This window comes from Panthera leo, chromosome E1 (assembly GCF_018350215.1).
Source record: "Panthera leo isolate Ple1 chromosome E1, P.leo_Ple1_pat1.1, whole genome shotgun sequence".
NCBI classification, from domain to species: domain Eukaryota; kingdom Metazoa; phylum Chordata; class Mammalia; order Carnivora; family Felidae; genus Panthera; species Panthera leo.
Window position 1 is genome coordinate 3655250 of NC_056692.1, and position 27800 is coordinate 3683049.

The 27800-nt window shown below is 56.9% G+C and overlaps 1 protein-coding gene across 1 annotated transcript in view; it reads left to right on the top strand.

Moving 5' to 3' along the window:
- The window catches only part of NTN1 (netrin 1), a 169987-nt gene that overhangs the window by 131252 nt on the left and 10935 nt on the right, over positions 1–27800 (top strand). Inside the window, exon 5 of the mRNA XM_042915378.1 lies at positions 22888–22962. Within this exon, the coding sequence (XP_042771312.1) occupies positions 22888–22962 (75 nt within the window). The remainder of the gene's footprint in view (positions 1–22887; positions 22963–27800) is intronic.

The following is a 27800-nucleotide window of genomic DNA, read 5'->3' on the forward strand; positions in this document are numbered from 1 at the left end:
ATCTATCTATCTATCCTATCTATCATCTATTATCTATCTCTGTATCTATCTCTGTATCTATTATCTATCTATCTATCTAATCTATCATCTATTATCTATCTATTATCTATCTCTGTATCTATCTCTGTATCTATTATCTATTATCTATCTATCTCTCTATCATCTATTATCTTTCTATCTATCTATCTATCATCTATTATCTATCTATCATCTATCTATGTATCATCTATTATCTATCTATCTATCATCTATTATCTATCATCTATCTATTATCTATCATCTATCTATCTATCTGTCTATCTATCTATCTATCTGTCATCTATATATCTGTCTTGAGAGAGAGGAAGGGAGAGAGTATGCATACAGGGGGGCAGAGGGAGGGGAGAGAGAGAGAGATCCTAAGCAGGTTCGGTGCTGTCAGCGCAGGGCAAGGGGCGAGGCTATGTCCGGCCTGAGTGTAGGCCCACCCTGTCACTTGGGGTGGGGGTAGGGGGCAAGAGCTCTGAGCTTCCTTCAGGGGAATGTCCCTGAAGAGAGGCACCTTCACAGTGGAGGGGACAAGGGAATGGGACAACATCGTAAATCCTTGCTGTGTGTCTCCAGGGTGGGAGTGTGGAGACATTGTGCAGTGACCTAAGGTGTCCATCAAGGAGGAGGGTGTAAAGCAGGGTTTCTCAATCCCAGCATGGCTGACAGAGGGCCTGGAAAATTCTTAGTTGGGGTGGATGGGGGGGCTGTCCTGGCCTCCACCTTCCAGACAGTTGTGATAGTCAAATGTCGCTGGGGGACGAAACAACCCCAGAACACCCCAGGAAAGGAGGCCAGAGGCTGAGCTCAAGGGACATGGGGCCCGTGTGTGGGACCTGCTCTCTGCACCCTGGCTGGGGACCAAACTCATCCCACACCGAATCTGTTGGAACGAATGGTATTGCCATTTTCTTTGACCACTGGTGACCCACAGAAACGGCCACTTTGGAGGGTCCAGCTTACTGTTTGGCTCCTCTGGGCCAGGAGGCCCTGCTCTGGGCAGCCTTTGTGAAGCTGTCCTCTTTCCTTCCTTCTCTGTTTGTCCGTCTCTGTGTTTCTCTGCCTTTACTTCTGTCTCTCTTCATCACCCCTCTCCACCACCTTTCTTATTCCTTCTTTTTCCCGGTCTCCTCCCCCTCCCCCTTTGCTCTCCCCCATTGGGGGTCTGCACAAAGGGCTGGGGCAGAGGTCAGGCTGGGGGTGAGCAGGGCCCAGAGAGCACTGCCACCCCCCACCCCCTGCTTGGGGCCTCAGTCGCCCCAGGAAGCACAAAGGAAGCCATTTGCATAGCGGGTCCCAGGACCCCATTGTCTCCCCATGGCTGGCCTCTGCAGGTGGAAGATGATAAAGGGATAGCCTGGGAGGCCAGAGGAGCAAGCGGGGGCGGAATATTTAGCCCTTCCCGGGAGCTCTTCCCACTGGAGACTCAAGGGGATGGCCGATGAGAAATGGGACAAGTGACAGGTGTCAGAGAGAGAGGCGATCGGAATCCCGGGGGCCCGCCCCTGTGTCACAGATATCACAGGGTCCTTGTTGGCAGGGGCAGGGTGGGGGCAGAGGCCTAAGCCTCCCTGGGGGGGTTCCTCTCGAGGCCTGGGGCTGGGCGCTGGTTGGGGGGGGGGTGCGCACCGTAGCTGGGCTGTGCGGGGCTCCCTGGCCAAGCCCCTGAGCTCACCGTCCGTCCTCTCTGGTCAGGATCGCGGTCGGGCTTGGCCCCTCACAACCTCCACAACCAGTGACCCAGAGCAAAGTAAGCCTCCCCGCCCCAGAGGTGGGCGTTAGGCAGCCCCCACAGCCGTCCCTCCGATTTCTTAAATACCTTGCCAGGTTTAAAACCACTCCAGACCGAAACTAATCGTAATCGTAGTGATGGATTAGTCTGCCAGCACCACCACAAGAGAACACCGGAGACCGTGCGGCCTGAGCAACAGAAGTTTCCTTTCTCACTGTTTCCGGAAGCTGGAAGCCCAAGATCAGGCCGCCGGCGTGGTCGGGTTCGGGTGTGGACCCTCTTCCTGGCTTGCAGACTGCTGAGCCGCTGTGTCCTCACCCGGTGCACCCGGCCAGGAGAGAGCTCTCTGGCGTGTCTTCCCATAAGGGTCCTGATCCCATTGTGGGGATCTTGGTGGGATACCGTGCAGGCTGTAGTAGGTTGTAGTCTGTAGCCACAACTTTAAATCCACAGTTATTTACTTAAGAGCATGGATTTCGTGACCCTTCCCCCCGCCACCCCCAATGAAAGTGTCTTCCGGGCCACTTGATGGTTTGGGGCTCAGTCTTCTCAATGAAATGAAGCCAAATGAGCTACATGATCTATCCGACGCCTCCCAGCTGAGAATCCCGGGGCGCCCCTCTTCCCGCCTCCTTCAGGGCGCCACGCTGGTGGTTGGGAATTGGCCCTGGTGGGAATACTAACACCTTGGCAGTTAGCACATGCGACAGATCGAGGCTTTTTCTCCCCAGAGCGCTGGTTGTTACGTTTTTCTCCGCATTTCCTCCGAAGGGCATCCCGGGCATGGAAGTTTGGATCTCGATATCCGGTCTGGCGTCCACATTTGACAGGTGGGGGGGGTGCTGAGGCCCAGAGGGGGACAGTGACTTGCCCCAGGTCACACAGCAGGTTGACGGCAGGACCCCAGGGGCGGATCCAGGTTTGCCAACGTTTCATTTACTGAGGTGCCTCAAGCAAGCGTCCTTCCGAGGAGTGAGCCGTCGGGAGAAATCTGACATTGGGGCTCGGAAGAGATTCCTTCTGCTGGAGACGGGTTCGACACTCATGAACTTTGGGGCAGCAGGTTTGGAAATGAGAACAGCTTGGAAATTTCCTTCCAGCCCAGCTGGGTTAGGCTTCAGCCACTGCCCTCTTCCCTCCAGCTGCTCCCACAGACAGCGCTGGACTGTGGCTCATACCACAGCTGTCCGGCTTGAAGAAAGGTTAAAGGGCTGGACGGTTATACCTGCCCGTGTAGCTAGCCATAGGCTGGGGACTGCCTCCCCCCCTCCCCGGGAGGGGGCGTGCCACTTTCCAGATATTTCCAGTAGAGTTCCCATCAGCCCAGGGCAAGCCTTCAGAGAAAGTATGAGCGGGAGCCATTAGGCTTCAGCACCTGCAGCGGCCAGAGGTGGGTGTGCTGGCCCCGTAAGGGGGCTCTGGGCAGGGTACCAATCACATCTGCTCTACTGGGTAAGCTATTTGAGGGGGACACACGTTTTACTGGGACTTGGGGACCCTCTGTGGATTTCTGTCTTGTCTACTCCAGCCACCCCACACTGTATAAAGACCTGGTGGTTATCCCCTGGGGCCCCGTGTCCCCGCTCTGGTACCCAGCCAGTCACTCAGTAATGACAGTGTTGCTTAGGGTGGGCCTTGTGCTTCAGCAAGAAGCCCCAGCGACCCAGCGCAGGTGTTCCTGGCAGGGCGGCTCCGTTCCAAGCAGTGAGTCGGGGGTCCAGGCTCCTTCGGTCAGGAGGTTCTGCCCTCCCCTAGGGCCTTGGGGTCATCACTGGTTTGGCAAGAGAGAGCTTAGGGCAGCAGGAAGGAGGCTCAGAAGGGCGTCCCTTCTACCTGTGTCCCATTGGCCAGAGCTGAGTCACCTGACCACACCTGCTGCAAGGGATGCCGGTTAATGTAGTCCGTAAGCCCAGGAGGAGCAGGAATGGCTGACGCTTTTTGCCACAGACCTTTGTTCACTGTCCTGGCCTCAGGGGCATCTGCAGCCATCCAGTTATTGGCACTGGAAAGAAACAGTTAAAAATGTGAGGGCCTTTTCTCTGTGTAGGAAGGACAAGGGACCTGCGTGCTGCCCGACAGCTGCCTGGATTTGGGGTGCAGACGCACCCGGGAAAGTACACAGAGGCGACGCTGGGTTCCACGGCATGGCCTCATTGGCAGTGGCTTCACCAGCTGGGCCAAACGGCCAACCAGGCAGCCGGTGGATGCTACAGGGCTACAAGCATCCCTCATTCATGACCTTCCCAGGGAGCCCCGGCTTAGCCTCCCCCTCCCCTGCTCCCCCACCGAACCACCCTTCAGTGTTGACGGCCGCTCCAGGCCGTGTCCACCATTGGCTCTGGCTGGACGGGTGTATCGACAGCCAACTGGATCCCCATTGGGACAGCTTTGTTTTCCCTGCCGAACACAAAATCCCCTGTTCATTCAGAGAGCCGACAAGGAGACCCCGTGGGGCTGGCCCTGTGGGAGCAGATTCCGGTGAATGCAGCGCCCGAAAGGCGGCCGCTTATTAAAGGCGGATACACAGGATAACTCTGCCCTCCAGGCGGGAGCCAGAATGGGGGGCACAGAGCTGTTACAGCGGATTAGCAGCCGCAGACTGACGGAGACAGGTGCAGCCTTGCCTGCAATTTGGAAGGGTTTATGAAATACTGATCCCGTGCTCTATAAATCCTTCCCTCGACCTCATCTGGGCTGCAGGCTGAAAATGGGGATCTCTTTGGAGTCCCCCCCCCCCCATCCCCAACATTCCTTGGGAATTCTAGTCCGAGGGTTGGTGCGCTTGTCTGTTCATTCATCCATCCGTGGCACGTTCACCGAGGGCCTGTATTAGGGCCTGTGCTGGGGTTACGGGGAGGATGGAACGCGGGGCCTGAGTTCAGGGGACCGTGGTTTACTGTGTGAGAAAGAGGCATAGATCGCTGAATCTGATTCAGGCTGTTGCCTGTCGCGGTAGAGCCAGGCATCCCGCGTGGCCTTGCGTGGGCCTCCGGATGTCAGGCTTCGCCAAGAGCCTGCTGGGTCTGTTCTACCTCGTCCAAAGCCTCAAGTCCAAGGTGCCTGTCATCCCTCCAGGCGGGCTTTTGTTTCCTAATGGCAGATAAAGAGAATCAGGGGCAAGGCTAGAAATTTGGGGTCCTCCAGCAAAACCTCTGGAAAGTCCATCTAATGTGGCAGACTTTATACCTTGAAGAAAGCTTAGGGAGCCGTATTCCTCTGGCTCTGATGCAGATTCGGTCTCCGTGTCTCTCCCTCATGTAGAGACGGGACCCCCGCCATCTGCCCCAGCCAGGCAGCCCCCCTCATTAGGCGAGGCAGCTCAGCTCTCTGCAGTGAGAAGACATCTCTGTCTATACTCTCGAGCGGCTTTCCAGAGCTCATCTCTGGTGCAAGAGTTTTGATCTTTGATTCGGACGAGATATTGGAACTTGTTCAGTGGCTCAGGGTTTAGGTGAGCATGTTATAGTGGGGGTGGGGGGTGAAGGGGGTGGCTTGGACCTCAGGCCTACCGTAAAGCCTGCTCTCCCCAGGGCAGAGGCGCATGAAATCAGTGGGCTCTGAGGAATTCTCCTTGGCGGGGGCACAGGTAGCTGTTGCCCGGTTTCTAACAGGAGCTGGTGCTTGTGGGTGCCAGGAACAGAGCTAAATGGTATGTGCCACACGTATGCCCCCCAAACCCAGGGGTGAAGGCTGGCTGGTCTCTCTGCACCAGAATTGTCCCGGCCGCCTCTCCAGCGGGCACGTCGGGTGCAACCATTGGCGGATCTGTGGGATGCACAGCCAGGCCTCTGGTTCCCTTAGGTCTGTGGGTGGTGGGTGGGAGTCAGGAGGCCCTCCAGGACTGGGGGACAGATGTGGAGCATCTGCTGGAAATCTGGGAGTTCCTGGAGCCTGAAGAGGTGGTTACGACATGAAAGACTGATATAAAAAAAACTTGACTGTCTTGTGCAAGCCTAGACGTGTCCAGATGGCAAGGGCAGGGGGGGGATAAGTCCAAGTTGTCCACTGGCCCCTTGGTGACGTCCAACCTCTAGGCCCTGCAGTGGCTCAGGGGAGAGTAGCTGTGCCTCCCCCTGGAACATGCAGACTCCTAGAACCTTCTGCAGGAGGAGCATCTGTGTCTCTGATTACCTGGAGTCTTTCTTGATTTCTTTTCTTCCCCAGAGCAGACACACAACCTTCCTTCTCCACGTGGGAAGGTTAGCAGGGCTGGGTCTCGACAGGGCGGATCGCAGTGTTTGCCACGGGTCTTGCCCTGCTGGGGAGCGAGCGGCCCCCATAAATACGGTTTGCAGACAGCTAATGCCATGCAACTCTTCTGCTGTTGATCATCTTGGAGGCAGATCTTTCCCAGACGCATCGCTGACTTTCCTGCTCGGTGAGCACTACCCGTTGAACGTGATTTCACCTTTCAGGATGTTGCAGGGGTTGCAAGGAGGGGTCGTGCTGTGATGCGGCCACAATCCCGAAGCTTCTGGGCCGTGGTAGGGACTGTTTGCCTCTGTTCAAAGTGGCCCTTAGGTATCCCACATCTGCTTGTCTAGGTCTCCTACTTTTGTGCGTCGTCTTCTCCTTCTCTTGGCCACCTGTTCCTTCTTCTCGCCAGTGGGCCCATCTCTAGAGGGTCCCCCACCATTTAAATATATACATCCTTCCATACCGTGTTCAAGGAGCAGTGCTAACAACACTTATTATCAGAGTCCGTGAAGGAAGGATAATTAAACTATGAGCGGGGGCCCCCGGGTGGCTCAGTGGGTTAAGCATCCGACTTGGGCTCAGGTCATGATCTCGAGGTTTGTGAGTTCAAGCCCTGTATCGGGCTCCGTGCTGATGCCTCCTTGGGATCCTCTCTCTCCCTCTCTCTCTGTGCCCCCCCCAACGTGCACACACACATGTGCATGTGTGCTCTCTCTCTCTCTCTCAAAATAAATAAATAAGCTCTAAAGTATAGCAAAGACCCAAAGGGATTGCCTTTGTAAGGCAGTTGGGCCATCCAGACCTGTCCCTTCCTGGTTCTCCCCTATATTCCAGAGAACTGAGATAAAGAGACAGGTGGCCTCCACTTGAGAGGGATTTTGTAGCCAGGAAGCATTTCCACACCCAACCCAGACGCCTAGGAAGAGGAGACAGGAAGAGCCCCCTTGGTTCTCCCTTTGGAGAACTGAGGAACAGGCAGGTTCAGAAGAGAGGCCAATGTGGTGGGGCACCTGAAAGCCATGCTTTTGGAGCTTGAAGGACCCAGGGAGGCTTGCAAGGGAGGGGGCGCTTTCTTCGAAGGTCTTGCGGGCTGATCTGTTGGTTACACAGGTGGTGGGCACATACGGGCTGGAGCTGAGACCACCAGGGGGAGAGACAGAAACAGGTGAGGCTCAGCTCACAGAAGTCCCGTTCAGCCCCAGGATCAGCACTGAGGCAGATTCAGGCTCCGGGATGGCCACGGGGAGGTGCCAGGATGGGCCGACCTTCAAGCAGGTGGCCTCCCCGTGGCCTACGTCCAGTCAGTGGCAAGCGAGAGAATGTGTCGGCTTTCCCACAGGGCGACCGGAACGCCTTGGTTGAGTTCTGAGGTTGATTAGTGATGTCTGCCGTGAGCTCAGCCGGGGAGACTGTTGGTCCACCTGCTGCCTGGTGGCTTCCCTGCCCCACCCAGCCTTGTGCTCCACCTGTGTCTTCCCCGCCAGCCCTCGTTGTCTTTTTTTTTCTGGAGACAGGTTGTTGATCATCAAGCCTTTTGTCTAGGAGCCTCAAGTTTCATACCTGCTTTTCCTCTTTTTCTCCTTTGCACCGCCTGGACTCCCGTTTACAGTAAGAGCCGGGAGCTCATCTGCCAACTCGTTGGGGGAAGGAACTACTCCCGAAACAGCTGCGGCAAGAGGAGGAGGAGCCTCCTCCCTCCGTGGGGCAGCTCTTGAATGTGGCCCGCCTGCCCCTTCCTCTCCCTGGCAGCCTCTGGGACCACAGCTGCATGTTCCAAGGCCTTGGCTGCTGGGACGAGGGGCAGGGGCGCGCCGGTGGAAAGGGTGTGGTTCTGCCCGAGAACCGGAAGCTGAGAGGATGGGCCCTGGAGAAGGGGCAGCCCCTGGCTCGGGGTGGGGGCAGGGGAAGGGGCATAGCTCAGTGGTCATCGGGTTGTCCTTGGCTTTGGGGACAGAGGTTCTTCCGACGTGGGGTGAGAGGCAGCTGGTGTTAGCAGAGGCGAAATGCCCGTAGAGGCCGTTACGTGGCTCGGACGGGGATGAGGGAGGGCTGCCCAAGTGGAGACTTAGCACCATCCCAGGTGTTCCGGCTGGACGTGGGCTGGGCCCCAGCTGCGCCCCGTGGACCGCACTCAGCAGCCGTCTGAGGCCCGGGCAGGATCCGCAGGCGGGGAGCCGGCTGACCCCAAGGCCCGTGGGGCTGGTGGCAGAGCAGGGTCTGGGGCCATCTTTGCCGTAGAATTAATCCCCTCGGCGTGGTTCACGCCAGCTGGGGAGGACTGGGGGTGGGCGGCCAGGGGTCAAGAGAAAATTCTGGACGTCCAGGAGCTGGTTCGGCATGCCGAGCTCTCCTGCCTCCAGTCAGGAGCGCTTTTTGCAGCCCCGAGGGCTCTGGGCAAGAGGCTTTAATCTAATTACATGCTTTATTTGAGCCAATTTGTTTTCCAATCCATCTTGTTCAGCAAGAAGAAAGAGCGCGCTGGGGACTCATGGCACCCTCTTGTTCCGAGGGGAGAAGAGGGGCTGCTCTCTTGCCTCACGTGGGCCAGTGCAGCCCCTGACCCTCCCCCAGCCCGGCCACCCCACCCCCAAACCGGGCCGCCTTGCAGGGAGGGGCTGGGGGCTGGCCACCTCTTTCCTCAGCCCAGGGAGGGAGAGCCCGCTTGCGGGTCCCCTCTTCCGGGAGTCCAGTGCGCCTGCCTCTTGCGCCAGGCTGACCGAAGCAGGACAGGCTTCTGGGCGGGCGGTGCGGGAGGGGAATGCTCGTTCCCGTGGGGTCGGTCCGGCCCGGAACCTTCCTGGCCTCCTCCTGCGAGGGCTGCCCTCAGCATCCCAGGCCCAGGACTTCAAATCTGCAATTATATTTTCGTATTAAAGCAGCAGCTTTAGGATCTGTGTTATTTTTTTTTTTTAGTTTATTTATTTTTGAGAGAGAGAGAGGGCGCGAGCAAGTGGGGGAGGGGCAGAGAGAGGGGGAGACACAGAATCCGAAGCAGGCTCCAGGCTCCGAGCTGTCAGCACAGAGCCCCATGCTGGGCTCGAACTCACGAACTGCGAGAGAGATCACGACCTGAGCAGAAGTCGGACGCTTAACGGACTGAGTCCCGCCAGGCGCCCCAGGACCCATGTGCCTAAAGTCTAAACAAAACACCAGCGTCCTTCCACCCTCCCCGGAGAGGGAAGATTTATGAGCTCCAGTCTACTCCCCAGGCCTGGAGCCTCCACTCGTTGAGGCTCAGCTTTTGTGTTTCGCGGCATTTTCCCCAAATTGTCTTTCTCCAGCCTCCCTCCAGCAGCCCGCTTCGGGCCTGCGTTTTTACACAGACTTGCGTTTTGGGGCGGGGTCCCTTGTAGGGCCTGGTGCCTCCCGCCCTCGGACAGGGGAGTGCCGAAATTGCACGGAGCCGTGGTGTCAGCTGAGCCCCCCTTTTATTCAACTCACTCAGCAAATATTTATCGAGGGCTTACATGTGTCCCAGGCCCCGGGGAGAGGGCGGCGAACAAGGCAGCGGCCCCTCGTCCTCTGGGAGGCAGGGCAGAAAATCAACACACCGAATTGAATCGTGTGTAGCTTCTAGCCCTCTGTGACAAGTACTGGGAAGAAACCAGATCCCCCAGAGATGGGTTTGCTTTTTGGAGCAACCAGAGGTCAGTCAGTACATATTCGAGCGAGCAATTTAAGAAAAGAAAAAAAGAAAGAAAAAGAAATTCTTTTCATTGGGTGCGCCCACAATACGCCGAGATTCGTTTTCTTGTCCTGGTCCTTGAACCGTAGTAAAAAAATAAGGGTAGCTTACGTGTTTTAGAGCTTCGCATGTCGTTAGATCTTCAGAGGGTTCCGTGCATTTAATACACGAGCAACCTGAGGTTCAGAGACATGCAGTGACACACCCAAAGACACACAGCTTGAAAGTCATGGAGCCAGTCCTCTGGGTTCCTCGACAGCCACCTGCTAAGTGCCCCTCAGTCCATCAGATTCTGGGGTGGACCGTTCCCAGTGGATTGAACCCCGGGGTTCGGGTAGAGACAGACACTCCAAAGGGAACAGGCCAGGACCCGCAGAGGAGCCCCCGGGTGCGGAGCTCGAGGGGGCTGCTGTTCAGATCCCAGCGGCGCGTCTCAATACGGGCAGTAGGGCACCCTGATTTCGGGTGCCCCTCAAGCCCTCTCCAGCCCAGCTTGTGCTGCTGTCGCAGAGCTTAGCCGGTTTAAGGGACGCCCCAGCCTTTCTCAGGGTGTCACGTGGGTCATTGCAAAGGGGGCTGACTGTGTCTCTTGCTTGGGGACCCTGTATCTGCGGGTTTGTGTGTCCCAGCAGCATCTCACAGGGGCAACTGCATTCGGCTGGTGTTACGGTGCCACGGCCGGTGGGTTCAGCCAGCACTGTGCCCGGGGCTGGGACCGAGGTCCGGTGCACCGCCAGGAGACGTGGCAGACAGGCTGTTCTGGACCGTGAGATAGGCGCTCGGAACGCTGGCTGCCCGCTCTGGGTCCAGAAAGATGGTGGGGGCAGACGTGCTCGGGTGCCCAGACCCCACCGTGCCACCTGCTGCTCGGTGGGGGTCAGTTTTATAGTCTGTGCTGAAGCCCAGGTCCAGTCACCCTACTGGTCCGGCCCCACCTTTCCCCCTGCTCATCGTTCACTGTCGTTCAGCTGGGGACCCGCTTAGGGGGTGCTCCGAGGGCCACGCCCACTCCGCAGCGCCCTCTTCTCCCCGAGGTCCCAGCCACGAAGGTCCTGTCCCAGAGAAGCCGTCTCTGACGCTGCACCACTGTCACTTCCTCCTAAATCCCGCGCGGGGGCAGGACGGTTATTGTCATTGCCGTGCCCCTATTTCACTGATGGGGAGACTGAGGCTCGGAGCGGTTAAGGGCCCCAGATCACTGGGCTGGGCATGCGATCTCGTTTTACAAGAAGCAGCTGCTTCCCCTGGAGCTCCTCTCTGGGGCCAGAAGTGGGGCCGGGCCCGTGGTGGGCTGCAGGGGGGTCTCGGAAGGAGAGTATCTGAAGTTGCAAACGTCGGGGTTTGCTATCTGGGAAGAAAGGAGGGTGGGTGCCGGGGAGGCTGTTCTGGATCCATCAGACCCGGGTCTGATGGTTGAGCCTCTCTAGGGGAAAGTACGGGAAAACAGGGTCCTGGCTGGGCTTGGCACAGCGCACATGTCTCCACCCATGCGGGTGCAGCAAGGGGACCATCTGGGAAGCCCTGGGCGCCGGTGGCCGGAGCCGGGGAAGGGGCAGAAAGGCAGGGCAGGGCTTACCTTGGAGCACGGGGAAGGGTCCGGAGCACCAGCCTCGGCTCTAACCCGCTGAGCCCCGGGCCCCCAGCTTCATGCAGGAGGACTATCCAGTTCACCCCACTGTGGAGCACACACCCGTGTCCACACTTCCTCACCGGAACGTGTCTCTGTGGTCCTTGACGAGGGATGAGGCTTGTGGGGCGGAATGAGAAGGCTTGGGAACTGGCTCTTCGTGAGGACAGTCCAGAGTGGCGATCACGTTCCGGTGGCCTCAGCTGTGAAGTGCTGTCTGGGCAGCCCGGGGCGGGGCGGGAGCCCATCCCATCCCTGCTAGTGAGAGGGTGAGGGCCAGCCTCCATCGGTGCAACTTGAGACCCTGCACCCAGCAGCCCCCAGCCACCGAGGCTGGGCCGGAAGCCCCTGGTGGCTTTGCGTGACATTTAAAATAGAACCCAATCTGTATCTGGCTGCACACGGCCTGTCAGACTGTGTGAGTCACATCTCTGCCTCTGTCTTCATTCATTCTGTGCAGGGCACCCCAGCCTGCATTCAGTCCCTGGGCTGTGCCAGGCACTTGATCCTGCCTCAGGGCCTTTGCACAGGCTTTTCTTCCGACTTGGAACCCTCTGCCCTCAGATCTTCATGCCCCGCCTCCTTTGCACTGTTTAGGTCTCCGGGTTGTTTTATCCCATAAATAAGTGGTCCCCATCCTCACCGAAGAAGGGACTCGCTTCGGAATATTTTTAGTGTTCCTTTCTTCTGAACACGAGAGTTGTATACTCATTACGGTAAAACTAAAGATACAGATAAGCCAAAGCGAGAGCATAAAAACCAACCCTAGTCCCACCAGGCAACGTTTTGGTGCATGAGATACTCTGCTAGAATAGAATTCAAACCCTTGCCCAGGTCGACAAGCCCCCAGGGACCCCCTGCAAGCGACGCAGTCCCACCCCGTTCACCAGCTCCAGGCTCCCCTCCTTTCTGTGTCTGTGTCCCGCCTGGCCCTTTGCCGCCCTGTGTGCCTCACAGAGCTGAGTCCTTGTCCTCCTAAATGCCACCTCCTGCGGACTGACCTTCATATCTGAGTAGGTCTCCATCCCCGCCCCCGTTCTCTACTGACACGCGCCGCTCACGTCTCCCTCCCCTTTATGAGTGCCACTCTTTGATGGGCGTGATTACGCTCATGTTGTTGACCTGTCTCCTCCCGCTGTGAAGCCTCCCCAGCGTTTCCTGAGCCTCACTGACCACCCAGCGCCTCCCAGAGCTGGCCACATGGAAATTGCTTAGCAAGCTCTTTGAGTGGATGGATGATAAATCCGTAGAAGTGGGGGTGCCACGTCAAAGGGTGTGCATTTTTCCAGGGTTTTGACATTTCGATGCCGGTTGCACTCGAGGAACATTAACTTGCGCCCTTGCCACGTTGTGCGTGTGTCCGTGTGCGAGTTCGTGAGCCAAAAGTCCTATATTCCCGTGGATTTAAGTTGCATTTCTTTGATCACTTGAGATTGCCCATTTTTACATCTCCTTGTCCCTTTTATCCCCCTCTCTTGTGAATTGCCTGTTTCTCTCTTTTGAATTTTAGCTTGCTTGTCTTATTGATTCCCAAGAGTTCTTTACATATTAAAGACCCCCATCCTTTGCTATCTATGTCGCAAACACTTTTGGCTTTTTTCTAGTCGTTTGCTTTAAAGGTCACAGGCACCCGGTGCCTAGCTCCTCTGCCAGGCCGTTCCTGGGGGCTGCCTTATTTGGGGGAGTCCTAGGCATTTCTGCCCCCGAGCCCAAAGTCAGAAGGGCATTACGTTGTAGAGGCAGGTAGGGCTGACAGAGCGGATTGGCAAGACCAGCACAGGCTCAGAGAGATGTCCGGCCTGTGACCCTGGCTGTCCCCGAGAGGTGGCTGTACCCTGGGTAAAGGGCTTGTGGGTGGATATACTAGGAAGGTGGTCTTACTTCGGGGAGAGTCTTTAAATCACCTGCAGCCTTGAATGGAGGGGGGGGGGTTGGCTTCACGAGGAGTGCTTCCTCCACCCTCCCCACGCCTTCCCTACAATGGCCTAATTTATGAAGCCCCCGGGCGCCCACCGTGTGCCAATGGGACTCTGGCCTGAGGAGGTCTGAGTGGCTTTGTGGCTCTAGGTCGGACAGACTGGCCTCACCTGCCTTTTGTCAGCTGCTGGTGGACAGAGTGGCCCAGTCGAAGTGGATGGAGCCAGCCAGGTGTCCCTCCTAGCCCTGCCCCCTGAACTTTTCCACCCTGGCCAGGTGGCGGTGGAGGGGGGGTGGGGGGTGGGGACCAGGAGCCCCCTCCCCTGCGCCCAGCAGCTCACCCAGCCCTGCAGGTCTCAGCCTGGGGCTGGACCGCGGTGGCTGGTGTCCCTTGCTCGTTACCCCCACCTTCCCGAGCCTGACAGCCCAAAAGCAGAGAGGCAGGGGTGCTGCTCAGAGCGAGACCTTGGCCAGCTCCCCGCCCTGCTCCGAGGGAGGTGCCAGATGCAGTGCCCCTGGTTCCAACGGGGGGACGCTGGGCCCCGCCTGCCATATGCTCGGAGATGAGCCTCGATCTGGCGAGCAGGCCTGCCCAGCAGGATTTTTGGCACCTGGGGCACAGGAGGCAGACCAGAGGGGTGAGCTGCCCGAGGTGGTGGGAGAGGACGGGAGCGGCTCAGCCGCTGGGATTGGGCCTGTAGGGCCCCCTCTTGGCTCTTGGCTGCGGGCTGGTCCGGGGAGCAGGTGGGGGGAATAAAAGGGAGGTCGGCTGCTCCCAGGAGGGGCCAGGACGCCAGCCGGCCAGGATGGGCCTGCTGCGAGCTGCAGACGGCAGCCTCCGGGCCTCGGCGGCTCTCTCTGGTCCCTGCGTCCGTCCCTGGCCGTCCCCGTCTTTCCGGGGAGGAGGATGGGACTGGCAGGTGACCCTGGCGTAGGGGCCCCTGCGGATCTCACTGTACTGATCCGTACCCTCAGTTCGAGCCCCAGGGGGTCCCCCGAGAGAGCGGGGGGCCCACCCCTCACTCTCTGCTCCTGTGCGGAGACACCCGGGGGGCCCGGCCACTGGCCCGGCGAGGACGGGACCCTCTTTCCTGAGAGTCATTTGTGCCGGGCACAAAACGCGGGGTCGGCTGCTGAATGAGATCAGTCAGCTGGTCTGCAGGGTCTGTGGGTGCACACGCTCCTGCTGGTTTTCATATCAGCGTCGAACCAGTAGGACACTGCTTTTCCCTTTTTTTTTTTTTTTTTAAGTTGAAAAATGATCGATTTTAGGGACTTTCACACGGTCCTGCTAACCGATTTCCACCTTTTTCTGTGTTTCTGCCCCAGATCAAGTAGCATCGGATCCAGGGTTTTCTGAAGATGAGTTCTCTCTTCTTTAGTCCGACTTGGTCATTGACGTTTTCCTAAAAAGTAACGCCTTTCATTCAGTGTCCAAGATTTCAGCCTAAAGCTGTCTACGGTAGCTTTATACTTTGTAAAATGTTCTTTAGACCGTGGGTTGTACTGCTCTCCTCATTACTTCCTGAAGCGTATCTGAGGTTTCTCTCTTAATTCATAATTAGACCTGACAGTGTTTTGTCTGGTCTTCGTTTGCTTGGTTTGTTGTTGTTGTTGTTGTTGTTGTTGTTGTTGTTGTTGTTGTTTTGGGTTTTTGTTTGTTTGTTTTGTTTTTTGTTGTTTTTGTTTTTGCTGGAGTTTATTGGTTCGGGGGCTTTCCTGAGAGTCATTTCTTGGGAGTGTTTGCATCTTGTGAGTTTTTCTGCTATTCTGTCCCACTACTTTCTACTTCTGTTGTTAATCTTTTCCCCCAGCTCCCTTCAGATGTTGTTTTGCTCACTTTCGAACTTCTAGAGTCGAGTGCATTTGTTTTCATTGTTTTCCGTTTAAGAATAAATCCTGTTTATTACGATGCGGTTGGGAAATGTGGCCTGTACATTTCCAGCTCTTTTGGAATTAATTTAGCATCCTTTTACTGCTTATGTGTCTGCCCGTTCCTTTGTGTGTTGCTAATACCTTTTGGTTAATATATTTCAATAAGATATTATTCCACACAGAACATTCTCTCCATTTTTATTACTGGGCAAACTTCTTTGTTACTTAGTGATGAACATAACTTCCTTAAAGAAGCTTACAACTTCTTTCAGTGTTGTAAGCTTTGAAAACAAACTGCTCCAGGGGTGCCTGGGTGGCTCAGTCAATTGAGTGACTGACTTTTGATTTCAGCTCAGGTCAGAATCTCATGGTTTGGGAGTTTGGGAGTTCGAGCCCCTCATCTCTCTCTGTGCTGATGGTGCAGAGCCTGCTTGGGATTCTCTCTTTCTGCCCCCCCCCCCCCAAAATAAATAAACTTGAAAAAAAACCCCAAATTGTTTCATTTAGTTATGTGCCGCTGAAATGGTTATATAATATTTTTTAATCCATTTTTCAGTAGAGGGGTTGACTCCATTTCCAGTTGTTTTCTATAACAACTGTAATTCCTCTTCTGTAATTTTGATTAACCTCAGTTGCTTTTTATATATTCCACTTTTTCTATTTTTCTTTTTCTTTTACATAGTTCCTATGATTATTAAAAAAATTTTTTTTTAAGTAATCTCTGCACCCGATGTGGTGCTCGAACTCACAACCATGAGATCAAGCAAGAGCCTCACGCTTGGTACACCTGGGTGGTTCGGTTGGTTAAACGTCCAACTCTTGATTTCAGCTTAGGTCATGGTCTCATCGTTCGTAAAATTGAGCTCCTCATCGGGCTCTGCATTGACAGTGCAGCGCCTGCTTGGGATTCTCTCTCCCTCTCTCTCTGCCCCTCCCCTGCTTGGTCTCTCTCTTCCTCAAAATAAATAAATAAACTTAAAAAAAAAAAGTCACATGCTCTACTGACCTCACCAGATAGGCGCCCCCATATTACCTATAACATATTTCCCGTATTCTCTGGTGTTTTGTGGTTGCCTTTGAGTTTTTTGAAAGCACTATTTGATCTAATGGCTTTTATTTGTTAGCGTCAAAAATGAAACAGCATCTCTTAATTTTTACCTACTTAAGACTAAGAATTGTATCCCCACCCCATTCTACTGCTTAGTCTTTGTTAATATGATCTAAAATTTCAGGCTACGTTTTATCGTTATTCATACGCATATGTCCTTATATATACTCATTCACTGATGTTCTCTTTCAAAAACTTAAAAATTATTTTGAGGGGTGCCTGGGTGGCTCAGTTGGTTAAGCATCTGACTTCGGCTCAGGTCATGATCTTGTAGTTTGTGAGTTCAAGCCCCACATCCAGTTCTGTGCTAACAGCTCAGAGCCTAGAGCCTGCTTTGGATTCTGTGTCTCCCTCTGTCCCAGCCTCTCCCCTGCTTGCACTCGGTCTCTCTCTCTCAAAAATAAATAATAACCATTAAAAATTTTTTTTTAAATTATTTTGATATTTGCTTTCAGTTTTAGAACCAAATATGAAATGTCCACAAGGGCTGGTTTCAGAGCCCATCACCGGCGCATTCATACTGTACAATCTCATCAAGGCTCACCAAGACTTCCCCTCTTAAACTCTTACTTTTGAATCATTTCATGGTTGTTTGGAAAACATTCTCGAGTATCTCCCTCAGAAAAGGATACATGATTGGAATATTGTCTGGGATCTTTCACACTGAAGAACACCTTCTGTTCTTTGCGGTGTGCACACATATGAGACAGTCTAGCTGGGTATAAAAATCCTAGACCAACAGATTTTCCCTCCTCCTATGAGCATTGTTCCATGGTCATCTGGCCGGCTTCTTGTTGTTGATTTTTCATCCATATAGAATTTTCTCTCATCCTGGTATTTTGTATGTCGTGCAGAGACATGTCTGAGTGTTGGTGTCTTTTCCTTGGTGTTTTTCCAAAACATCCATGAACCTTCTCCCTGTGTGTATGTAGGTCTGCCTTTAGCTCAAGAGCCCAATCTTTGATTCTTGTTTCTGTTCCACTTGACTTCTGCTGCATTGTCTCCCGCTCCACTGTCTCTCTTATATCCTTACCACTTTCTCTTTTGTGGTTTCTGTGTCTTTAACCTTTTCCTCTAGAATTCACGAGTGTCTCTCCAGTTTATTCTCTCTGTGTCTGAATCAGGTTTCTCCAGTATCATTTCTTTTTCCTGCTTCCAAAGGAGGGTTTTTTATGTTTGTTTGTTTGTTTGTTTTTTTGTTTATTGAGAGAGCACAAGCAGGGGAGCACAGCAGAGAGAGGGAAAGGGAGAATCTGAAGCAGGCTCCGTGCCATCAGCACAGAGTCCGACATGGGGCTCGATCTCACCAACCGCCAAAGTGGGTTTTAACGGTGCTCCTGAGTTTTTAGGTTTTGGCTTCGGTTTTGGTTTTCCCAGTTCTTTCTCTCCTGTGTCACACTCTGTGTACTATTGTATGGTACAGTCTCTTCAGCTCAAGTGGTCTTCCCTTATGGCTTTCTTCTCCAATTGCATAGAGGTGGTGCCTTTTTAGATCTTTTTTAGCCTGCCATGCCCATTCAGTTACATGTCGTCTGTGTCTGTTTTCAAGCCGTGGTGACAGAGTTTGAATACGTGTGATAGAGACCGTATGGCCTGCAAAGCCGAAGATATTTGCTGTTTGGCACTTTGCAAAAAAAAATTTGCAGATCCCTCTACTGGCGTGACAGACGGATTCTCATCTCAGCTCCAAGCTGGATGGCAGGGGGAATGCGTGCAGCTCCCTCCCTGCTCCCCGGGTCCTACCAGCATTTTCCCTCAATTCACTTTTGCTCTGTAGAGATGCTATCCTTCTGTCTGCACTGCCTGGTCTCCTCATTCTCTGCACTAGTGATCTTGATAAAAATGCACGTTCAGAGGTGCCTGGGCGGCTCAGTCGGTTGGGCATCCCACTCTTGACTTTGGGTCCAGTCGTGATCTCACGGATCATGAGTTTGAGCTCCACGTGGGGCTCTGCACTGACAGTGTGGAGTCTGGTTGGGATTCTCTCTCCCTCTCTCTCCCTGCCCCTCAGCGGTGCGCGCGCTCTCTCTCTCTCAAAAATATATAAAACATTAAAAAAAAAAAAAGATTCCTTTCCCTGGAGGAGGGAACCACCGCCGATGCCCCCACCCACTTCCTGCCCCTTTGTTTTCTGGTGGTTTTGCCTCTGTGTCCTCTCTTTTTTTCAAGATCTTTTCTGTTCATCAGACAAAAGGCTGCATCTCGAGGTAGAACCTGGGACAGGTTTTGCTTGCTTCACCACCATCTGCCTTTAATTAATAAAGATTGCTCCCAGATTCCAACATTGGGTCATCTATCAGTTTAGTTTTTGGCATTAGTGTGAATTTCTTCCCCCCACCCCCCATCGTCTTTACAGCTATTTTGGAACAAAACGAGGAGAGGCTCCACGGGAGCTGCCCAGTAGATGTGCCATTTTGACGGAGTCGGGACTGCGTCGTGTAAAAGCTGTGGCTCGTCCGTCCCGCAGCAGGCTCCTTAGCTGTGTGTGCATCTGATCAAAGAAGGAAGTGCAGGAACATTTTCCCTATCCAGGGACCACTTGTCCAGTGACCTCAGTTCTCTGGAATACAACCCAAACAAAGAGTGCACAAGCAGCCAGATAGCTGCCACGGTGTCCATGTTCCGGGCGTTATTCGCTTTACCCAAAGGAGAGTGTTTCCGTTTCCCTCATTCGAAGCCGGGTTACCCGTGTTTTCTGCACACTTCTAACGGTCTTGGTCTTTGCACTCCTAGCCCACAACCAAATCGGAACCGGCAACTCTGAAGGGGATAGGGAACGTTTTTTGACAACGGGCACACTGACCTAAGAAGTGTTTCTGATGGGGGCACTGGGGTGGCCCAGTCGGTTAAGCGTCTGGCTTCAGCTCAGGTCATGATCTCGCGGTTCGTGAGTTCGAGCCCCGTGTCAGGCTCTATGCTGACGACAGCAGAGGGCCCGCTTCAGATTCGCTGTCTCCCCCTTCCCTGCTCACACGTGCATTCTCTCTCTCTCAAAAATAATAAATTTTTTAAAAATTAAAAAAAAAAGAGGTGTTTCTGGTGGACCAAAAGGAAAGACATAGGACCCCTGCTCTCACCCCACAACTCACACACCAAAGTGAAAACAGATACAACTGTAAATGCTTACCAGTGCCTGGTAAGGGCAGGCGCTCTATGTGAGCACCCTCCACTTTGAGTCAACAACCACGTCTCTGGGCCTTTCCTCTGCCAGTCTGGGTGCCCTGGGCACCCTGGCCCTACCTTCCACACCTATAGTTAGTTCCAGGAGTGACTCCTAGGACCCTGGCCTCGCATCAGACTCACCTGGGGAACTTAAAAAATCAGGACAGGGGCACCTGGGTGGTTCAGTCAGTTACGTGTCCGACTCCAGCTCAGGTCATGATCTCATGGTTCATGGGTTCAAGCCCCACGTCGGGGGCTGTGCTGACAGCCCGGAGCCTGGAGCCTACTTTGGATTCTGTGTCTCCGTCTCTCTCTGTCTATCCTTCTCCCACTCATGCTCTGTCTCTCTGTCTCTCTCAAGAATAAAATAAACATTAAAAAAATTAAAACGCAGGACATGCAGGGGCACCTAGGTGGCTTCGTTGGCTAAGCACCCGACTCTTGATTTTGGCTCCGGTCACGATCTCACAGTTCATGAGTTCAAGCCCCGCATCCGGCTCTGCATTGACGGCTAGGAGCCTGCTTGGGATTCTTCTCTCTCTCCTTCTCTCTCTGCCCCTCCCCTGCTCGCTCGCTCGCTCTCTCTAAATAAATAAATAAATAAAAACTTAAAATCGGGACATGCCCCCTAAACCAGTGAAATCAGAACGTCTTGGGAGTGGGACTCAGGCATCAGTGTTTCTTAAAGCTTCTGGGTAATTCCACCCCCTGGGGCCCCGGGTGGGGAACCACCGGGGTGTGAGTAGCAGGAGTTTTCCAGCCAGACCACCTCATCTCTAAAAGGCGGTAATTGTCAGGGCCGAGGGCTCACACCTCGTGCCTCGTTGGTAATGTTGAGGGGCTGCCATTGAGGTGCTGGGTCTCGATAGTCACGGGGACCCACCGAGGCTTTGTCAAGCAGGGTCTCACTAGGCAGGGATGCACGCCACACGTTCTAAGACGGTTTCTGTGCCAGGTGGATACTTGGCCCCGGAAGGAGGAGCTGTGGATGTTACCAGGAGGGAAAGGAGGGCGCCAGGGCCGAAGGTGTCACGGGGTCCGGCCACCGTCCCTCCAGCCCCACGGTGCCGGGCTGACTTGTGGCGGATGCTCTGGAACCTTCCTGGCTTTCAGGTGGGACTAGCGCTGACTGCCTGGGCTGTGTGCCCCGGGCTGAGACGGAGGGGTTGTGTCTGGCCCTAGTGCCGGGGAGGCAGGGTGTGGGGCATTTCCTGCAGACTGGAATGCAAGTCCTGACGCGGGCCAACGACGTTCGACCTTCGTAAAAATAATAAGGAAGCGACGAGAGTGGATTCAAGGCTGCCCCAGGAATAACGTCACCCAGCCCTGCTCGTATTCCAATTCGCTTCCCTCAGTGGAGAGGGCAGGGAGGGACTCGAGCCAGCTCGCTCAGGACCGCAAGGACTTACGCACAACCCGGGTTCAGACGCAGCGGTGGCTTTGCTGTGAGCGTCATCTGTCCCTGAGCTGGCAGAGATGTGGCCAAGAGCAGCCGTTCCCACGGGTGAAGCGCGCTGTGGTGGTCATGGTGCCAGTGCCACTGATGTGTGCGTTCGGGCCACCATCACCTCACATTGACCTCTCGGGCTTGGCCACAGAATGCAGGCTGCTGTGTCTGGACAGCCCAGATCCTGCGTCCCGAGAGGCCCCTGCTGCGGTCACCAGCCAGCCAGCACTCAGGGCCTCTGGTGCTCCTGGGCGGGGCCTCCTGGCAGGTGGGCGGGGCCTCCTGGAGAGTGGGCGGAGCATCCTGACAGGTGCCTTCTGGCCGGTGAGGGGGGCCTCCTGGCAGGTGGGCGGGGCATCTTGGGGGGGGTGGGGCCTCCCAGCGGGTGGGCAAGGGCTCAGGTCCAAGCGCTCAGACCGCAGGGCAACAGGAGGAGGGGCTGCTTTTCTCCGCCATTTCCTGAGACTGGTACCCAACCAGGTGCCCCAGGAAGTTGGTTCAGGAGGGGGCAGGGGGCTGCCAGGCCCATGGTCCTCAGGGCAGTGGGATGGAGCTGTTTTTCCTTCAACCGAGGCACCAGTCAGTGAATTCCAGAACTTGGAAGGAGGCATCCACCTCCCATGGGGCCAGAGGCTGGCTTTAGCGAAATCTCAGGACATTTCGGGAAATCTCTGAATATTCTCTTCTGCCTGTCGGAGCCATGATGGGGGCAGGGGGGCAGATGCACTGGGAGGCCTGATTTGCTGCTCTCGCTTTGTCCTGTGCCCCCACACAAATCATTGCTCACCCCCACCTTGGCCTTGGTGTTCCCCTCTGCAGAGTGAGGGATGGCACCTGTTCCTGGGGCGGTCACCTCTTTGTGTGTGTGTGATCTTTGTAGCCCCCTTCTCCTCGCCCGTCACCAGGACACGTGCCCAGCTCACATCCACTGCCCGATGCCGTGTCTGCTCCTAGACCAGGCTGGGCCGTCCAAGCCCCCAGGCCGCTTCCCCACCGGCGGTGTGTGCGTCCCCAGCTCTGAGCGTAATGGCCCACATTTGAGGGAATCCGTTGGTTTGCAGAGACACTGCTCGGCATAACCTAGTGCAGTAATCGAGCAGCATCTCAGATCTGAGTCTGAGGCCCAGCCGGGGCACCGGCTCTCCAAGATGCACCGGGCGGGTAGTCCCGGCTTGCTTATCTGCCAGAAGGGAGTATCACCCACGTATCAAGAACTGAGCGAGACCCGTCAGGCGGTGGTGCAGGGCGGGCCGGGGCGACTTCTTGGGCCCCTCTGGGCTGGGCTGGCCGTCGCGCTAATGAGGGTGTCACATCACACACGGATCCAGCAAAGGAATCGCATCACCGGAGCGGGAAGAGCTGGTGGGGGAGAGGGCGTGGTTGGGCCGAGGCTGGAGGTTTGCTTCGGGTGGACAGAGGCCGCCCCCGGGAGAAGCAGACTGGACCTCGGCAGGCCCCAGGGCCCGCACGTCGCGCCTGGCTCACGCTCCGGCTCCGGGAAGCCCCCGAAGTGATACCCGGCGGACGCAGGCCCAGCAGCCCCGGCTCTCAGCAGTAGGGCCCATTAGAACTGAACTCTTCTTCGTGGAACATTCTATTTGCACACTCCAGTAGAGTGGACACCAAAGGGGCTTTCTAATGCTTCATGGGCTGCTAATTTCCTCCGTGACCTCTTTTGTTGGGGTCTGACCCCAGCCAGAGGCCCCGCGCCATGAAAGCCAGCGCCTGACACAGGCCCAGGGCACGGGGTGACAATGAGGCCTCTATCGGCTTTAATCAGGCTCCAGTTGTGTCTTAAGAACCGGGTGGGGGGAATCTGTGTGGCGCTCAGAAGCCCTGGGTGGCACAATACGAGAGCCCCCCGCATCCCTCACGGAGGCCGAGGGGGGCTGCGGGCAGCGGAGGAGGGATTCGTCAGGCCCCGGGGGGTGGGGGGGGCCTTTGTCCCAGGCGCCTCTTTAGAAGGCCAGGCCTGCCCTGAATGGCCGCCCGCTCGGCCCGAGGGTATCGCAGGCCTCTGGGTATCTGGGGAGGCAGGCCTCCCACTCGGCCTGCAGCCTATTCATTGCCAGCCTAATTAGGTTTTGTCTGTGCTCTCCCTCCCCTGCAGACTGTGATTCCTACTGCAAGGCCTCGAAAGGGAAGCTGAAGATTAACATGAAAAAATACTGCAGGAAGGACTATGGTGAGTGTGAGTCCCCTTGTCTGGCGGGGACAGCGGGGCCACGTGACCAGCCGGGAGTGGGGCTCGGTTGCACATGGTCCAGGCTGCGTGCTGGTCGTGGAGTCCCTGTGACCGGCCAGGGGCCCGGCTGGTGGCATCCCACGCCCAAGGGGCTTGTCACCTCTTCCACTTGGGTCTTCGGAGGCAAGGGGCTGTGGGGCGGGAGGGGCCGCGGGGTGCGAGGGCTGGGTTCTCTCCCTGGCAGGGAGGAGAATCTGGCATCCGGGCCAGTGGGACTCCCCTGCGGCCGGGATGCCCAGTCTGGCCTCTGGTCTTCACTCTGTCCCGGAGATGGGGAGGGGGGGGCTGCTGTGTGGCCTCAGACTAGTCGCTTTACCTCTCTGGTTTTCGGTGCCCTCATCCATTCTATGGGCTTCCAACTTGAGTCTCCCTCCGGTGCTCAAAGTGGGGTTCTTCAGGAAAGGCGGTGGGAGCTCCAAGGGTTTAAAACTCCTATTCCTTTTTCTTAAATTAAATCTTTATTTATTTTGAGAGAGAGAGAGAGAGAGAGTGGGGCAGGGTCAGAGAGAGAGGGGGAGAGAGAGAGAATCCAAAGCAGGCTGTGCGCTGTCAGCACAGAGCCCAGTGCGGGGCTTGAACTCCTGAACCGTGAGAGCGTGACCTGAGCCGAGATCAAGAGTCTGACGCTGAGCCGACCGAGCCACCCAGGCGCCCCTAAAACTCGTATTTCTGAAGCCTCTTCCTTCCAGAGGTCGACCCTGCAGGGCTGACGTGGACCTGGGAATCTGCATTTTACAGGGCGTGCTGACGATTCTGATGTACCTGAACTTTGAACGCAGCTGCGGGGGTCACCAAAGGGGTTTTGCAGCCGGGAGCTTTGGGGCTGGCGGCCCCGGGAGCCCCGTGCAGGTGCCCCGTCACTCGAGCCGTCAGGCCCCTTTCAGCGGGAACGGGGCGACTCAGCCCGTCACTCACTCCAGGCTATGCTCCCCGCGCCCCTTCTCCCTGTGGTCGGGAGCTGGGTTTGTGGTTTCCGCTACCTGAGCGCGTCTGTGCTGGCTGGGGGCCTGCGCTGGCCAGACATCACGTGATGCAGGGGCAAGGCCTGACTGCGGTCACGGTGGGTGGGAAGCAGTCAGGGAGGCCGCGGGAGGTGAGGAAGCCCTCATGGCCCCCGGGCAGATGTGCACAGCGAGCTGGGGGGCACTTCAGAGCCGGCCCGGTGAACAGAAGTCCCAGGAGGATCTGTGGGCACAGCTGGGGAAGGCCCCTGTGCGGAGAGCCGGGCATCTATGTGGGCAGCCGAGGCCCCCGTCACCAGGCCGGGAGGTCACTGCCGCCTGGATGCGGGCCCGAGGGGCCCTGAACCTGGGCCCGGTGTGGCTTCCACCGTCCGGGCCTCCCCCCAGGCTGGTGGGCCTGGCCGATTTGGACGGGGGCTGGGCCGCCTCCTCCTGCACAGACGGTCCACCCTGCCCACCCCCATGCGCCGCCTCCCCGCTCCCGCTGGGTGTTGCCCAGTCCCGTCTGTCCCTCCGCAGTCGGCCTCTCGGAGGCGAGTTCCCCATCCGAGGCCTCGGCGGCCCTGTCCCCCCGGCCCCCAGCCCTGCTCTGGTTTCTCACGTCTGTGCAGCTTCCCAGGTCTGCCCCCAATCCTTCCGTAGAACCCGGGACGCGTCACTTGCTTCTCTGAGCCTCCGTTTCCTTGTGTGCAGCATGAAGGCCGTGCACCTGCTGGCTGTGTCTACAAGCAGCCAGCACAGGGCCGGGTGCCTGACGGGCGCCCCAGGAGGGGTGTCGTCTGCTGGTCGGCAGGCAGTTGGGCAGGAGGGGAGGGGAGGAAGGGAGCAGAGCAGGTGGAAGAGAACCTTGGTCCGTCCCTCCCCGACCCAAGGGCGTCCGGCCAGGTCTTACCTGGGTCTTACCTGGGTCTTACCTGGGTCTTAACCTGGGTCGGCCATTTGAACCAAACACGTTTTTGTGGTTTTTTTCTTCTTTGATAAGGATGGGGGTCGGGACCTTTTAGCATAACGAAATGAACGAGGAGGCCCGAGGGAACCCAAAGGAATTTTGAGAACTCGTAAAACTTGCTCATTTTCCTCCGCGAGAGCATCTGTCCACACACCCACACGCACACGCGTGCACACCCCACACTGGAGCCCAGAGCATGATCCCAGTGACTCCGGCCGTGATCAGGCCGTGGGGATCCCCGTTCCAGACCCTTCTGGGGCCCACAGTACCTTCCCCAAAGCCCCTCGACAGTGCCCGCAGGAACGTCTGCCTTCCACCGGAAAATAACAGACTTTGGGATGGTTTAAAGGTAAAGGAGCTGGGCCCTGAGTCATCTCTGAGCCCTGGTGACGACCACAAGGAGGGGCCCTGGGTAGGGTCGCGTCCTCTCCGCCAGAAGCATCCTGCCTCTGCTGAGGTCCAGGCGCTCTTCTGAGGGATGAGGCCTCAGGCCGGAAGGTCCAAGGGTTCCGTCGTGTTCCCAGGCTTGGGGACAAGCACGGGCTGTCTCCGCAGGCCCAGAGAGCCCGGGGTCATAGAGAAGAGCCTTGTGCCCCCGCACCTGCCCAGAACTGGACAGGGAGGAAGGGAAGGGCCAGGTGGTCCCGTGAGGTGTTGGCCCACAGCCCCTGTTCTCATCGCAAAGTAAAGGAAGGAACAATTAGACTTTTTAAAAACATTCCCGGGGCAGCTCCTGTTTTCCACCTGGTTTTATCTGACTTGGCCCCACTTTGTTCTCTTCTTACTATGTTGGATTCTGCCTCCCTGACCTGTGATGTTCCAAGGGACCCTGGTCCCCCTCAGTGGTCTCCTGTCCCCTACCAGCAGGCAGGCCGCACAGCCTCTTTTTCTAAACCCAGAGGGCCCCACCCCACTCCAGAAGCCCCTCACCTGCCGTGGCACCCGGGCGGCAGGGACATCTTTTCTGGGGGTGTGGAAGGTGGGATTCCTTCTGCCATCCGCCCCCCACCCCTCCGCCCGACCCTCGCCTTCCTGCCAGCCCCTGGCTCCTCATGGATTATCCGAGAGCAGCGGTGTCAAAGGCGGCTGGCTTCAGTCCCCTCGTGTCACCCAGCTGGCGGGTGTCTTGTCCACGGAGGCCTGTCCTGCTCGGTCCACAATGGCCTGCCCTGGGCGGCCGCTCTCGAATCACCTTTAGCCTCACCCGGGTCCTGCCCCAAGGCCGGGAGGGGTGAGGAATAGCCCAGCGGGCCCACCCTTGCAAGACTTCACGGAGGCCACCCCAGCTCCTGCCCCACACTCGCTGCCCGGGCACCCGCGGTTCTGCTGCTGGGTGACATTTGAGGGGCAGCAGAGGCAGGAGAGAAGTGGGGCGTCCCCTCGGGGAGCCGACGAGCTCTGAGGCTGTCGTGCCTCCAGCCTTTACGTCCTCCTGACAGTTCCCCAGAGCCTGTTGGCTCGAGACCCGGACTCGTACTGTCCCCTCCTATTCCCCAAAGATCCTGGGGGGCTTCTGGTCCCCAAGACTGATCCTGATTCCCTTGGGGTCACCTAAAAGCTGGGGAGCTTTTAGCCCCCAGCTTAGCATCCAGGCCTGCGTGGTCAAGCAGCAGGCAGGACAAAAATGTGTCGAGACGGAATTGCAGGGGGAGGGTCTCCAAGAGCCCAGCAGGGTGGGCGTCAGGCCGTCGGGGAGAGGCTTGTTCCGGAAGCAGTGAGTGGTGCCCACAGGGGTGGGTGCAGGGGGCGCACGGGTGCTCTGAGGCTGGGGGTAGATCCCGTGATTGGATTGCAGGACTTTTGTAGAGAATCTTCTTTGTATTCTGCTGGGACTGTAGAGCCCCGGAAAAGTGCGAGTGGGGGGCATCCCTCCCCTACCCGGGGCAGACCTGGGCCAGCCCAGGGGCACGAGGAGCAGGAGGGACCCGGCCTGGGGATGGGCGGCTAGGTGAGGCCGGCAGAGCAGCCAGGGGGGGCCGGGGAGGACTGGGGAGCGGGCCTCTGAGGGGCCGCGTCCTCTCGGACTGACACCCGGCAGGGAGCCAATTAGAAAACGCGTTTCCTTCGCTTCCAGGCAGCGCACGGGGTGTTCCAGAAGCTAATTAGTACCTCGGGTTTGCCGCCCCCGCCAGGTGACAAGCAGGCCCCAGACCCCCTTCTTCGTGCCAGAGGTCGTGGATCTGGGACCCCGCTGACCTGGGCAGCGGACGGAAGGCGGGGTGGGGGGTGGGGGGAGCAGGGCGGTGAGAAATGATCAGTGGCTGGCTTGGGCTGTGCCGGTCCTGCCCTGTGTCGTCTCGGGCACGTTCCTGACACGAGGGGGCCCCACGTGGGTAGCGCTGGGGTGGGCGCCGCGCAAGGCGAGAAGGCGTGGGGTCGGGGTCGGGCCTCGGGGCTGAGCCCGCCAGCCACGCCCCTCACATCCGGGCACGGAAGGGGGCACCCGCCCGGGATCTGGAGGCACCGGTTCCCGACTTGCTGGGGGACTTTGGACAGGAGTCTCGGCAGCCTGGGCCTCAGGCTCCAAGTCTGTCAGATGCAGGTGTCGTCAAGGGGACACGACGCCCTTCTAGATGAGACCAGATGGCGGCCCGCTGCGCCAGGTGCCATCTCCTCGGGGCAGAGGTCACCTCCGCCCACCTCTCCTGGGCCACCCCAGCCCTCTGTCGCCCTCTAGGGGGATCCGGCTCACCTTGCAAATGCTTGAGAAGGCGCCAGCCTGCGGCTCGGTGAGGGACGGTGGTTCGGTTCGCAGAAGACAGTTTCCGTTATCGTCCGGTGTCTTGGCATCCCTGCCGGGTCCCCGGGACCACCCAGCCCGGGCGGGACGGGCCTTTGTGTGAGCGTGCTCGCGTGACACCGTGTGT